Source organism: Cydia pomonella, chromosome 2 (genome assembly GCF_033807575.1).
Source record: "Cydia pomonella isolate Wapato2018A chromosome 2, ilCydPomo1, whole genome shotgun sequence".
NCBI classification, from domain to species: domain Eukaryota; kingdom Metazoa; phylum Arthropoda; class Insecta; order Lepidoptera; family Tortricidae; genus Cydia; species Cydia pomonella.
Window position 1 is genome coordinate 4,986,124 of NC_084704.1, and position 16,403 is coordinate 5,002,526.

The window sequence follows — 16,403 nt, forward strand, 5'->3', positions numbered from 1 at the left end:
ACTACAGACCAGGCTAGAAGGCCGTTAATTTATTAAAATTTTCGATTATAACGTGTTTCATTCGCGGACGCCTCTGCTGAGTACAACAACATATTGTAACTTCTCTAACACAAAATACAAAATGTGAGAAACAATTTTTAATTTGCAGGAAACAAGCTATGGACCCTAGTGTCGTTCGATCGCGAGGAACGCAAGGAGTACAGAATACCCGTCGCCATCACGGACTCCGGGACCCCCAGGATGACTGGGGTGTCCATACTGCACGTGGTCATTGGGGACAAGAACGACAATCCTATGGCACCGGGACATAGCAACATCTTCGTTTACAACTATAGGGTAAGTATACCTACTGTTCAAGTGTTCATCATCATCGTTTATTTGCCCTTATTTTTTTCATACATTTTAATAACTGCCGCGAGATGCAGACATAATTAAATATATTACAACGGAGCATTTACGTATTTCAAGTCGAAGATTGCTCGGGACGGTTCGCTCTATAACGAGGAGCTTCAATGGGAATATGCTTTGGCGAATAGACGCAGATTCATTATGGAGCGAAACATTTCGAGCAATCTTCTACTTACTTAAACCACGTAAGTGACTCGTTTCAATACACTCATAATGTAGGATTCATTTCATCTATATTTTAATTGTGCAGGTAATAAAAGCAGTCATACGTTTATGTGGGTAACATTTGTTACGCGAAAGCATTAATGCCTTAGCTCTTAACGATATAAGTTCAAACTACACTGTGGCTTTTTCTAAATGAGGTAAACTGACGAAAATATATGTTCACATTTAGGTTCTAACGATAAAATTCCTGAATTCGATTTCTACTCCTCGCCTTTTGGCCCGGGTCAATTTTGTCAATTTAAACTAAAATTTACCTCATACAGGTTATAACAAAAATAGTGGGAATGCGTTTAAGAGCATATTCGACATCGTGTGTATTAGGAAATAGTAGAAAAAATATTGTTTGACGCGAAAAACTTTTGGGTTTTGTATGGAGGGTTGGCCGTGGTGGACGCTACATGGCGTGCCCCATACAAAAAAAATTGTTTTCTTCGCGTCAAAAAAAAAAACTTTTCTACTGTTTCCTAACGAGAATCGCCACTATTTTTGTTAAACCTTGTATAGGTATAGTCTATTTACTAAGAATTTTAGTTATGTGTGGCTGGAGAAAGCAACCTAATAGTTAGAGAAACAGAATTTATAGTAACGTAATATCTTGTGGTCAGAATTTGCGGATATAGCTCTAAATCACAAGACAACAACACAAACACAACAATTAAAACAGTGAGAAGGGATTTCATGTTCAAAGTTAAATCTGTAGATTATTTATATCGACATAAATTAATGGGCTTTCGGTTGTTAGTAAACATTCTATTGGAAGATGGTAATTTTTATGATTTTTTATTAATTCATCATTCAAAATTTTTGTTATTGATAAAAAGTACTACCATTTTTAAGATTTTAAAAGTGCCGTTGTCAAACAATATCACTTTCTTTTCGCCGGCTAAAACAATTTTCAGTCCATTTGGGGTTTCTTAATTTAATTTTCCCAACATGAAATCCACATGAAACCCCACGTCAAACCGGCGTATCGCGCTCGAAAAGCAAAAGTAAATTTCCCTCTAACATAGTTATTTCCATATATCGCGCCCGCGACATCTAAAGCCTACGAGAAATGAACAGCCCTGAATACTCGAAGATTCGCAAAGCTCTTGGGACGGCATATTTTCTTACACAAAGGCGCTTCAATATCACGTGCTACGTAGCTTACTTGTCATGCAAATTTTGACGTGGTTTACGGAATTCTTATGGAACGATGTGGTTAATTAATTCATATTGTTAGCTTGAAAAGGTTTTTAATTATGGTATCTACGTAAAACCATTATTGCTTAAGCGTGCAGAAGATTTCATTACTTATTTAGTGTAACGGGGCTATATCTGAATAAATCGTCAGCACTTTCAAAATTACGCACACACGTAAAAAATAATATAATGATAAAAAGACATAGAAGTTTTTGTGGCAAAATAAAGTGTTTGACAAAATGAAATATCGACATGTCTGTTATCGATGTTACCTTAACGTTACCTATATTTTATAAAGTGAAGATAGCTACCGCAAAATACAGAACACGTTCGATATGTTCTATAACGTGTTCGTTTTCTATTCTTTTAGCACTGTATACTACGGTTTGTTTCATTTTTAAGTACAAAATAAATGTAATAAGGAAATTATGTAAAAATTGTAATTAATTTTCAGTCTTGAAATTTCTCGGTAATTAACAGCAAGTGGAATTTACATCTCTTAATTATTAATCTATGACTAACTTATCGATGTTTAATTTTTTCAAACACTCGTTTTTGCCATGAAAACTTATATTGTCTGATGATAAACTTAAAGATAGTTTATTTTTCAAGTAGGCATATTATATACAATGCGCATGTGAACATCAACTAAAGCCACGCCGGCTCTAACCCTACACCTCTGACACGAGGATATTTAAATCCCTCCTAAATTATAGGAGGACATCCCAACATGGATGTTTATTTTCCTAACGCAAATCATGTATTTTTCATGTTTCAATCATCAACGCAAACATATTTTTTAGCTTTTAATTCCATTTTTTGTTTAACCATCCAGTACCTCTATACTCGTAGATGTTTTTACCAAAATAATCAACTCACTTCTATCATCTTTACTTTTGAATTGAAAACTTTATTTTTTTTATTCACGCCCATCCATTGTGAATAGTTTTAACGAACTGAATCCACGAATGATATTCCTTCGTATTGGAAAAATGGATTGTGATTTTTAATTCTGAACTATTTCCTCCGATGCTGGCAGACGGAAATGTACTTCAGCGAAATATACAGCTGGCGGTATTATGTAAGTATTCTTAAGTAATGCTTTTGCATATTTGCATTTTTCTTCTGTTATATTTAACCCTGGATTGCTGTATTTTGATTTATTTTATAGTTGAAACGAATTATTAATAATGTTGGAATCGATAGTACCTTTTAATGCCACATCTTTATTAAATGAAAGTAACTTAAGTTTGCATAGGTCAGTCAATGCGGATGGCTCTCGATAAAACTCCATGTTAGTAAGTGACCCGATTTAATTTGTGTAAGTACAGCGTGTATTTTTGATACGACTACATAATCAAAGGGTACTTCTTTTAGGCTGTTATGAACACATTTTCATAGGTTTCATAAAAAAATCTATAATTCAGGAAGCAATGTATCATTCGCAATGTTCGCATTGATGCGACGTCACAACCGTCACAAGTAATCACGATGTACGAAATACATTGCAGCTAAAAAAAAACAATACTTAATTATGTTCTGGCAGTTAAGACTAAATTTAAAAAAAAAACTTTCAGAATTGTTTTATAGCACTTAAACCTACATCTAGTTTAAGTTTGTGGTTATATCAAAACACTGTATTAATCTTCTATAAAATTACAAATACGGTTGTTTAGTTCGTGTAATATTATCTGATCCCGGGTAAACTTGTTTTATTTTTGCAAATTTGCCTGTTTTTCTTCAATTATTTTTCTGTTGAAGTTGTACTGGATGGTATAAACTTTGTAATTTGTTTAGCTTTAACATTTCGTTACGAAACTCGCTCTAATTAGATGATGAAGTTTCCTTTCTTTATGTTAATTTTCGAGAAATGTTTTAGGGCTAAATGATTTTCATGTCTGTATTGTTTGCTAAATTGGGCTTAATTTTTATCGTTATTTTGACTTTTGGCTTCGTTATGAAATTGACATTTACAGGCGATACGGGCGATAAATAAAACCAGATATAGAACTTATTCATGTAGATCGTGTAATATCATTAACTAAGTTTTTAGGGTTCCGTAGTCAAATGGCAAAAAACGGAACCCTTATGTATTCGTCATGGCTGTCTGTCTGTCTGTCCATCCGTATGTCACAGCCACTTTTTTCCGAAACTATAAGAACTATACTGTTTGAAACTTGGTAAGTAGATGTATTCTGTGAACCGCATTAAGATTTTCACACAAATATAGAAAAAAAAAACACTAAATTTTGGGGGATCCTTAGAACTGAAACTCAATTTTTTTTCCATCAAAGCCATACGTGTGGGGTATCTAGGGAAAGGTCTTCGAAAATGATATTGAGGTTTCTAATATCATTTTTTTCTAAACACACAACACATCCAAAGTGGTAAAATGTGCCCCCCCCCCCCCCCATGTAACTTCTACAATAAGAGAATGATAAAACTAAAAAATAATATAATAATATGATGTTACATTACCATGCAAACTTCCACCGAAAATTGGTTTCAATGGACCGGAACCCTTCATGGGCGAGTCCGACTCGCACTTGGCCGCTTTTTTTAAGGTACACTTAATTATGACCCGACATGACGCATTGACAGTTACTTTGTTGCATTACATTGCGGGTCGAATTCTTTTGTAAATATAATTAATGGCCTTAAAATGTCTCTTAATATGCTTCTTTGGTCCTATGCTAACCATCGTTTAAATATTCGTCCGTATTGAATTTACACATTGCACGAGTATATAATTATGTAAAATAAAATTAAAATAAATTACGATGAATTCCTGAGGCAGACACTCTTACCTCCTTATTGAATTCAATATGAATCAAAACAGGCCACTTTTTATGAAAATTCTCCAAATTCCTTCTTCTTATTTAGGCAGTATTTTATGCACATCAAAGCCTGTTATGTCACAGTAAAATTGAATTTCATTATAACTTCCTTATTCCACTTGCCGAATTCACATAAGAGTAATGAAAAGCTAATTTCCCACCACATTGTCAGTCGATTTATATAAATTAGCAGCTAAAACGACAATTCCATTCATTATTATTGAACAACCGAATCATTACTGATCATTCGTGTTCAATAAAACTATTGTCAGTACAATAATGACGCAAGTATTGACAGTACCTCTTGCGTTACGTTCTTTCTCAATGGATGCAAAATTCAATTTCGATTACTTTCGCTCGAGCAAGTTTATTTTAATTTGAAATGCTGTAACTATGGCTCTTAATTTGAATGTATTTTTAATCTATATTGAATTTTATTGAACGAAATGTTAATCGGATTGGTTTGGGCTTGCTTAATTGCTTTTTATTGGATGGTCGAATATTTTATTGTAGTAGAGCGTGAATTTTGGCACAGTTTAATTAGATTAATAAACTAGTTTGTAGTTATCGCTTTGCAAGTTTGGTTCACCCATTCGCCAACGTTACTATCCCTTGTCTCCTTTTTTTTTTATACTGTGTGTATTTTTGATATAACTGCAAACTTAGATGTAGGTTTTAATGTTATAAAAAAGATTATAACAGTTTTTTTTAATATAACTAGTACCGTAATACAGTATGTATTTTTGACATAACCACAAACTTAAACTAGACGTAGGTTTCAGTGCTACCTATAAAACAATTCTCAAAGGTTTTTTTTAAATTTAGTCTTAACTACCAGTGCATAAATATTTACTAACTTTTTTTTGAGCGGCAATGCATTTTGTACATCGTGATCACTTGTGACAGTTGTGACGTCGCGTCAGTAAATACGACGTTCTGAGTTGAAGCAAAATAGTGATACATTGCTTGCTGAATTATTTTATAAGGAAAATTAAAAGTTGTACTTTTTTTATAAAACCTATGAAAGTGTGTTCATTAGGGCCTAAACTAACTACCCTTTGATGATGCGATTGTATTAAAAAATACACGCTGTATTTTATATACAGTCAACATACACCATGTCAATGTATACATCATGTCAATATCGATACGGTCAAAGTGACAAAAATATCTACACACTACCTTAAATATGTAGGCAATAAGGTCGTGTATACATATTTTTGGCACGTTGTCCGTATCGATATTTAAAAACTTGACTGTACTAAGTAGTCGTCATTTATTTTCAAAGTTCATGGCGTAGCAAAGATCACTGTTGCTAACTTCTAATATTAAAAGTCTAACCACTTTCGACGACAGTCGGAGTTACAAAAATGTATGAAAAAAACTGCCAGGTAGTCATTTCAGGTGCTAACACACAAACACACACAAATTTCACAAATCACACACACAAATTGCGAAATTTTGCACCTGGATTCCGGAGTTGTAGTCATTCACAGTTGCAGTATTTTTTACTGTTTTTATGATTTAGGAGAAGTATTACCGCCCATGAACACCTGCAACACCAGAGGGGTTGCAAGTAGGCACCAATTGGTGCAGCGGCACACGCTGATTCGAGTTATCAAATTAAATATAATGAAAATAATTTCCAAATTATTACAAAAAATATTACATTATAACGAGCGGTCGGGCCTAGTCTGTATTGCCTCTGCCTATGCAGTCGATGGTCCTGGTTTCGGATCCTGGTAAGAGTATTTATTTGTGTGATGAGCACAAATATTTGTTCCTGAGTCATGGATGTTTTCTATATATCGTTGTCTGAGTACCAACAACACAAGCCTTCTTGGGCTTACCGTGGGACTTAATCAATTTGTGTAAGAATGTAATATTTATTTATTTATTTATATATTACAATCGAATTGGTGCGTTGCCGGCTAATATTTTTATTCTCAATGTTTTGAGACAAGGTTAAAACCTCACTCGTTCGATCACTTGATATTTAAATAAAAAAAAAAAAAAAAATTTCAGCTGTTTATTTCAATAAAAAAAATCACATTACGTAATCTTAAACTTAACTACTAATCTTAAATTCAAAAGATTTTTTGAGTTAAGGAGTCTATATGAAATATTTATACATTTTAATTATTATTAGTTTTAGGTACATAGGTCATCTAATTAAATGATTTCGGTAGACTGCCCTCTTATTTTAATAAAGTATTTTTTAATCATATTTCTAGCTTGTCCACTTGTTCGTCCTTCTATAAGTTTTAATAATTCCTGTGGAAATCTATTCAAGATACTCGGTAACATGCACTTCCACACTCTTTGCCCGTATACATTGTTTGTTTTTGCAACTTCAAATGTCGGGAGGTTGGCTAAGTTACGTAATCGCGCAGGTCGTGTTTTTTTTCTTAATTCTGTTATATGATTATAGTATTGAGTTACAATGGCTAGATCAACTTTTTCATATACAGTTAGCACTTTACAGTATTTGAATAGATTTTCATAGTTATCTTTGAATTTATATTTGATTTTTGTAGGTACAATCGTTTTAAGTAGACGTACTTGTAGGTTGTAAATGTCGTTTAGATATGTTTTATATGTTCTTCCAAAGCTCTCCAAACCGTAACTTATGACTGAATCGGCCATTGACATGTACAAAAGTCTTAATGTAGTGTAGGGAACTTTGTTTTTAAGTACAAATAATTTTGACAAGATAGCTCTAAGTTTGTTACAAACATGATTAATATGTGGATTCCAAATGCGTGCCGCTCTGATAATTTAATTTAATTAGAATTAAAATGAAATCAGATTGGCCAAAGTTAATTTAAGCACAGTTTGTAATATGATAAATATAACTTTTTCAATACTACGTCGGTGGCAAACAAGTATACGGCCCGCCCGATGGTAAGCAGTCTTCGTAGCCTATGGACGCCTGCAACTCCAGAGGTGTTACTTGCGCGTTACCGATCTTAACATTCCGCACCCTCATTGAGCTCTGGCAACCTTACTCACCGGCAGGAACACAACACTATGAGTAGGGTCTAGTGTTATTTGGCTGCGGTTTTCTGTAAGGCGGATACTTCCCCGTTTGGGCTCTGCTCTAGATCTGAATGACATCCGCTGTGCTGTGCCCTACCACACTAAGCAAGATGACATTCACAATGCCCATACCTCTCTTTTGGACGTAGTTTAAGGCCAAACCCCGCGGGGCGGTACCCGGGTCCAAACTTGTTAAATATATTAGAATAATTCGACATAATACAGCAAACGATTATAACCATTTAACAGCCAATAAACTGCAACATAGTTTAATTCATCTAATTACCAAACATTCCCAATTTGGGTTTTTAACGGGGCAACCCGTGCGTTAAACTAACTCCCTAATAAGCTCCATATAGCCGTCGTAAAGCAACCAAGTTACGGTTGCCGTAAACCGTCTAATTCGCGAAAACAGGAGGCCGATTTTGATTTAATAATCGGGTTAGCAGTTCGAGGAATTTTACAGATGTCGCAAGCATAGGTTTTACCTGTCACTCTTACGAAGTGTCGAATTCTTGTTTTTATCTTGGGATTTAATGACCTGGATGGAACCTGTAAAGCTAGATCCCGTAGAAAAAACTAGAAATCGGTAAAACCTATGCTCGTGACATCTGTACAAATAAATACAAACCTTTGATAGCTACCAAGTTGCTAAAATTATCATTCAACTCGAGCAACCATAGGTGTATAGTCCTTAAGTCATATCAAAACAAGATTATAACCTTAACAGATTGTGAAATCAGAACCGGCCTCCAGCACAACAATGAAAAATCGTAAAATTCTTGCCGCGTTTCGTGCCCGCGACCGTTATCGTATTTCATACGTGGCGAAATAATGACTTCATGAAACGCTCGAAACTTGCTAAAATGACTGGGATACTTATACTGTACTTTATAAGCGTCCATTCTGGTGCTCATTATCATAAATATCTGCGTTTGTTTTAAATTTTTAATACCGCATTGGTGGCGAACAAAATGCCTGCAATTCGACAAGCGTCAAATGCGCTTTATTTTTCTCTGCGTCTCTTCTCTTCTTCTTCTTTGTCGTTGTACTCTTTGCAGAGCGTCGTGGTCAACTGCTGACATCAGGCGCAGATGTTGCTTGCTGTACGATTTCTCGCCATTTTTCGCGGTTGGGGGTAATTCTGGCAAATGCGTTCAGGGGTCCCTTCATGGTAGATTTGATATTTCTCTACGACCTCTACGTAGATGATTTCTAATACGTACATTCATTTGGAGCAGCTAGGTGACGGTGGTATATGTTTTTCAGCAGACTTCCTCAAGACTAATGCTAAAAGCGATAAAACGTGGAGTGACAAACGTGATAAATCCCGACCAATAAAATAAAAAACTACGCCATATTGCGGAAAACTATTGGAACTGATTTCTTCAACTAGCAACTGTAACTTTGAAGACGTCATTAATGCCATCTATCAATTGCTGTTAATTGTCAAAGTGAGGGGTCAGGGGGTTCGAGTCCCACGTTGGCCAGTGTTGATCATCGTTGATTTTTTCATGGTGATTAACATGTGTATATACAATTTATAGATTGTAATGTGTTACGTTCCACAATAAAAAAGGAATAAAAAAAACTTTTGAAAGTTATTTATGAAAACCGATTTACAATAAATGACGAAGTATTTTTCGGAGAGAGTGTAAAGAATCAGACTACATAATCCTCTTAATAACATCACAGATTTTGTTGTCGACTGTACTTACTCATGATTATTTCTAATTTAACGCTCTCAGAGCAATTTTTTTATTTTCCTGGTAGGGCCATTACTTTCAAAAACAGCTTTAATCTCTATTTTCATATTAAATCAATGAAAACTATCAACCTTATTTATTCTCCGTAAGGGCTAAATTTCAAAAAACCCTCGAATAACTAGACGAAGATTAAAATAAAACTAGATTCAATTGAGCTGAATATCTTCAAGAATATAGTTAGTGCTTCTGGGTATTTTCCGCAAATCGAAAATCATTGTGTCTATTTTACGTGAAACGAGGTAGTGCTACTCTAACCCCTCCAGCTCCTTCAAGAATATAAAGATTTTTGTGTTTTACCGCCTTCAAAAAAAAGAAGGTTCTTAGTTTGACCCGTATGTTTGTATGTATGTATGCATGTTTTTTTGAACACATGACGTACTCTTACCGAAGCGCTTTAGGCCGTTAAGTCAATATTCCTTTATAGTGTTTTATAATAATATATGAGCATTAAAATGTTAATTCCGCCTTAATGAAAGTGGGTTTAGTGCGGTGCGTGCGTAAACAGGGATTATGGCGGCGTCACTTTTTACTGCCTCGCCCTGGTTCGGACTTAACGCGTGATGAATCTGGATGCGGTATTCTGTGGGTTTATTATTTGGATATCTCGCTTGCAATTATGTCATTGCTGAATAGGATATATTACAAATTCACAGGATACTCAATTCGAAACCCCATTTAGAGCGATTGATTTATATACAAAAAAAGTCTTAAATGACAATGAATAGTATTTATTTAGGTAGGTCTGGGCATCTCAGATTGTAAACTACGGGTCCACAACAACGGACTGGCGTTAATTTTCCGCATGACTTTTATTTTATTAGGATAATTTTATGTGACTCGACGGTGAATTAGCATTTCTCCTTTAACTCAAACATTATAACTGCGTCAGTAGTTTAGTAGGCTGTTCAGAATGTAAAATTACGTTATGATTACTAAAACTTTCTTGAAAACTCCCACTCCATTAGATTATATTAGCCCAGTCGTAACTTATTAATATGTCAGGAAAAGTGCCCTAAGTAAGTTGTCTTTCAATGTCTGTCAAAAACGAATTTTGGCGATGAGGAATGGCATTTTCAAACATTACTTCGTACTTAGATATATGAAATAGCACGATAAATAACTCTAATTTTTGAAAAACGATTTCTAAATCCCTTTATCGAGGCAACTATCCCCACACCCACGCACCCACAATATCGCATGTTCTAATTCGTTCATTCGTACTAAACCTGGTCAATGGCAAAGTTATCGATAACTAAGAGTAAAGAAATCCCATTCGGTTTTCTTTATTTGAACATCAATTGGTCGCCGTAATGTATCAATATGTAAAAGCACAATAATTAGGCCGCCGCTTTTTAACAGCTGTCAAAAACTAGTTCTAAATCTCTTTATCGAGGCAACTGAAACTCAATTGGAGCGAGAGCGGAGCAGTATCCACAATACCGCATGTTCTAATTCGTTCATTCGTTCTAAACCTAGTCAATGTCAAAGTTCGATAACTAAGAGTAAAGAAATGCCATTCGGTTTTTTTTTATTTGAACATCAATTGGTCGCCATTATGTATCAATATGTAAAAGCACAATAATTAGGTCGTCGCTTTTTAACGGCTGTCAAAAACGAGTTCTAAATCTCTTTATCGAGGCAACTGAAACTCAATTGGAGCGAGAGCGGAGCAGTATCCACAATACCGCATGTTCTAATTCGTTGCTGGAGTTGCTTGAATTGCTCGACTCTTAATGAAGCGACTCGGCCGCAAATAGGTACGTTCGCAGTGCTGCGTTTGTGTGGCCTAGGCCAGTTACTGCCCTAGCCAGTAACGGTAAGTTTTAAGAGATGACGTGTAAAAGCGCCTTTCTTCCAATTTCAGTCCTTAAATCAATTGAGGAAGACGTTATTGTATTATGCATTTATCTCAAGGGCTGACACAGTTAACGTTAAACAAAGATGGTTAGCATTATGTGTCAATATGTTGTAAAAGCACAATCATTAGGTCGTTCCTTTTCAATGGTTGTCAAAAGCGGCAAGTGTTACATTGTTGTACCGCGTGTTGTAAGAGATCGTGTTATGTTTAAAAAAACAGAGACAGTTATCAAATCAATTGTGAATAGGTGTTTTAGAAACAATAATTAAGGCTGCCTTTATCGAAACACTGTTGAACAATGTTGGTAACTTGACTATATGAAAAGAAAAAAATAATAGTTATTGAATACTAAATGTTGACTGATCATTCTCATCAATCCCATCCCATTACAGGTTATTTAGTCACCTGCAATAATTTACGGGCTGAATATATAGGTCATACTGAGCAACTTTTACTAAAGGACTAACCCCTAAATCGCAAAAAAAATGTACTCCTCCATAGAAAATATCAAGGTCAGACAGCCAAAACGTATGAAGCAGTCAATATTTTTTTGCGATTTTGAGGTTGGTCCCATAGTAAAAGTTGCTCTGTATGACCTATATATTCACCCCTTAAATTATTTCAGGTGACTAAATAAACATCCTGTACTTATTTAAAATATTAAATTGGACACTTTAAGTTTCCTAGTTAAATCCTAAACTTAAACGTTAAAAATTGTAAGATTAACTTTGGTAATAAGTATAAACTTTGCTCCTCTTATTAACTCCATACTTTATAATCTTGTTTTGGCTCACTCGCGAATTACACGTCTGAAGATTTACCTATCTATTCGTAGATTAGACTCACTCCAGTTAGTATTACATGCGTTTCGAGTAACAGTCCTGTTTAGTAACTAAATCACTAGCTGGTTCTATCTAAACGAACCTTCACTCCTTTGCTCCGTATTCGTTTTAACGACAGGCTTACGCCGTGGAACTAAACCCGGTATTATAATGTGTCCAAAAGTTCCGGAAAACTTTTCTATCCGGAGATTGGGCCAAAGGGCACGGATTAATTGGATGCTATGTGCAAAGTTGAACCAAAAGGCTTTACGTTATATTCTCATTGCTTTCAGAGCAGAAGCTATTCCAACACTTACACTAACCAGCTTAACTCTAATCTCAAAATCCGTAACAACCAAGTATAATCAAAAAAACGCTTTAAGTCTGGTTTTCTTAAGCGTTAAACTCGCGTTCACTATGTAAGCGATAGTAATACACCCGTGATTTGTTTGCAAATAACACTGAATGACTTTTGAGATTCAAATGCGTTCCATTTAGAAATTTAGATACGCTCATATGACCTACTTTGCCAATATAATTTTAAATGTTACATGTAACTTGAGGATTTCAAATGTTTCAATACATCAGTGAATAGTAGAAGGGGGAAATAAATTTCCTTAGTCGTTAAATTCGCGAATCTAATATGTTTAGCACACCCTCTGCCTTTGTTCAAGCTTGTCGATATTTACACGCGCGTACATAAAGTAGGGGTAAAGCATGTGATTGAATTAATTCTTATACGTGAGCAAGATCTTATCAACAGATTTTTAATTATTTTTTTTTATTTGTAATTTTGTGAGTTTTTTTTAATACTACGTCGGTGGAAACTGGAAAACAAGCATACGGCCCGCCTGATGGTAAGCAGTTTCCGTAGCCTATGTACGCCTGCAACTCCAGAGGAGTTACATGCGCGTTGCCGACCCTAAACCCCCCTCCCCCTCGTTGAGCTCTGGCAACCTTACTCACCGGTAGGAACACAACACTATGAGCAGATATAGATAGCAGTAACTAAAAAACAATTTAATTTAATTATGATAATCGCACATATACCTGATAAGACAATTTTATTACCCTGACTGCAGCGTCTTATTTGAAATTTCAAACATATGTATAACTAAATTCGTACTTTTCTATTCAATCCACTTCTATGAAATCGTTTTATATTCTGCTGTTTTCTATATTATTTTATTTTTGTGTACACGCTATGTTAGATTTTTTTCCTCCAGTACGTATTCTAACAGCCATTTTTCCTCAGGGCGAAGCACCGGACACAGAAATCGGTCGAGTGTACGTCCTGGACCCTGACGATTGGGACTTACCAGATAAGAGGTTCATGTGGCTGCCATCCTACGAGCAGAGGAGCCCGTACTTCGATGTCCACAGCAATACTGGAATGATCACCATGAAGACTGGGACGCCGAATGGCACTTATATGCTGAAGTTTAATGTAAGTATGAGGTTTTTCTTAGCTCTTACCTGGGGGCGCGGTGGTGCCCCCGCCACGACGAGCAAAGCGAAGCGCAAGGGCACCACCTACTTTTTCTCAAAGCGCTTCATCGGTTTTTTTTTATCTTCATAATTTAAGTTTGGATTATACCAGTTCAACAAAATTCTCGGTATATAGTGTCTATAGTGTATTTCTTAAGCATAAAAAAAACAATTGCATAGTTCTTATACTTTAGATTTTATTCATATCTAAAAAACGCCGGATTTTCTCACTGACTCATTCACTCGGTCACTGATGATCATCAAAACTCTTAGGGTACTTCCTGAAGTCCTAGGAAGCTGAAATTTGGTATTTAAATGGCCAAGCCACAGATTTTGACTAAGGTGTAGAGTTTGTGAATGGCTTGTAGAGTGAGAAGCTTGGCTTTACAAGAGATAACTTTACTAAAGAAAAGAGATAACTTTTAGTCAGTGCGAGACTTATGGTTTCTTCTTGGCAACATTTTACATGATTTTTTTTGGTGGGATAAGGCTTTTCCACACCATCATCGCGAGATTTTAGAAGGCTTCCACAAGAGGCTTATAGAGGACTTCAATTGATTTTGAAAATGAAAAATGTAAATTCCCACGAATACACAATGTAAAAATTAAATTAAGTCGCGCATCAAGCAGAAACGTCTGCGAACGATGCCATTAAACTTAGAAATTAATTAAAAGTGGAAAAATTCATTGTCTTAGATGGGACTTGAACCCACGACCATGTGTCACTATTACAGTGCTCTGCCATCTGAGCTACCAAGACTGTACCCAATACAGCGAATACTTCCACCATATATGAGCCGTAGGAAGGCTCTAGCGACATCTACCGTAAGAGTCTTACACTTCTTAAGAGTCCCACCCAAGACTGAATTTTTCTAGTTTATTTACAAAATACAAGCCAAATGCGCTTTGTATATTCTAAAGTTAAATTAAATTCAGTAACTACAGCTCTGAAGCTTAATCTCTAGGCACAACGCTACACAATTTCAGTTTGACGCAATGCAGTAGGTATGTACATACGGAATCCTGTAACCTGGGTTTGTTAATTTTCATATCAAGTGTGTCTTGTGCCTACTACCAATTTACTAGGCGTAGCCCGTAGCTACGTGTTACTGTAGAGTGGGTGGAACTATGCGGAATAATATGCACTGCGGTGCACCTGGATTTGATGCTGAACCGTTTTGAAAAGAAAACCGTATAACTGTATTTTATTTTTAGCATTTTAAATATCATATTGCCAATTGTATTTAAGGGGCCCGTCCGGCGGGCTGTTAATCAGTGGACACCTTTAGTTCCATTTTCATAAATATATTGGTCATCCCTACTAATACAGGGTGGCCAAATAAGAAGTATACATTTTGTTTTTAAATTTTAACTGTATTAAGTTCAAAAATTATTAGGTATTGTTTTAAAAATATATTCTTCAGGGTTGGCAAATTCATGCGAAACATAATGTCTGACATATGTCCACCTCTAACAGCAGGCAAATGTAAGCCCTTATCATCCCAATGTTCAGCATCTATTCGCACATTTTTGGCATTATCTTAGTACATTTGTGTCGAATAGTCGGTTTTAACTGTTTAAATTTCATCAGCTCGTTAGCATAGACACGTAATTTTAGATAGCCCCACAGAAATAAGTCAAGAGCTACAAAATTTGGAGAATTTGGGTGCCAATCACTGTCACTTTTTTTCAAAATTAATCGAGCAAACAACGTGTTTTAAACAACAGAAACATTTGAGATAAAATTGCTTGCTGCTAGTGGTATACATTTGGCAGAAATTATCTTCCGTATACAATTGCCAACCCTGAATAATATATTTATGAAAAAATATTTAATAAAATTTCCACTTAATGTAATTAAAATTTAAAAACAAAGTGTATCATTCTTATTTGTCCACCCTGTATTATAAATGCAATTATAACTCTGTCTGTCTGTCTGTTACCTCTACTCGCTTAAACCGGTGAACCGATTTTGATGGATTTGGTCCCGGGCCTTAAACTATCTCCATACTAATTTTCATCTTATAGACAGACAGAATTACAAGCGTATTTATAATATTAGTAGGGATAAAAGACACGTAAAAGATTTTTGTTATTTTTGGTACGGTCGAGGAAATTAATTCTTTAGCAGTTTACAATTCACTTTAAATTGGATTTTCAAAGCATAAGTATGTACAACCAAATTCACTTGAACTGCAATCTGCTAAAGAATCAATTTCCTCCACTGTACCTAATATTGAACCCTGCAAGAATTGGCTTGATCTTGACTTACAATTTCACATAATTTACTTAATTTTAATTAGTGTTTACTTTTCAATAAATAAAATAAATTAAGATTGACCAATAGCAACCATTAACGCATACTATATCCAGCTTGCTATTGGCTGTTCAATCTGTGTCTGCGGGAAAATAATAATGTTCCGTTTATCGCTAACTTGCGTCATGTCAGACACTGAAAATAATATTTAATATTTCACATAGAAGCACTGTAAACAGCTCAACCTATATTGAAACTTTTATCCAAAGCGACCCATTTGAACAGCTATTGTAATGCTTTATATTTTACGGCCTAAATATCAAATAAGGTTAGCCAATGTTTAAAAATAAGGGTTGCCGAATACTGTAGTCTATTAGTTAATTCTCGATGTTAGTCTGGCCTGTCATCCCTTTCAGACGTCAAACACAGCTCCAATCCAATATTGTCCATATAATTTATATTTCCTTTCGTGTTCACTCTTAGGTCTTGAGGCTGATTCCGTCTTTTTATCTTATTTTGAAA

The 16,403-nt window shown here is 35.2% G+C and overlaps 1 protein-coding gene across 3 annotated transcripts in view; it reads left to right on the forward strand.

Annotated features, from left to right (window-relative positions):
* LOC133531939 (DE-cadherin) overlaps positions 1 to 16,403 on the forward strand; it is a 384,560-nt gene that overhangs the window by 331,862 nt on the left and 36,295 nt on the right. For all 3 annotated transcript variants that reach the window (XM_061870377.1, XM_061870384.1, XM_061870393.1), the window contains 2 exons: positions 149 to 336; positions 13,392 to 13,583. In XM_061870377.1, coding sequence (XP_061726361.1) covers positions 149 to 336; positions 13,392 to 13,583 — 380 coding nt within the window. The remainder of the gene's footprint in view (positions 1 to 148; positions 337 to 13,391; positions 13,584 to 16,403) is intronic.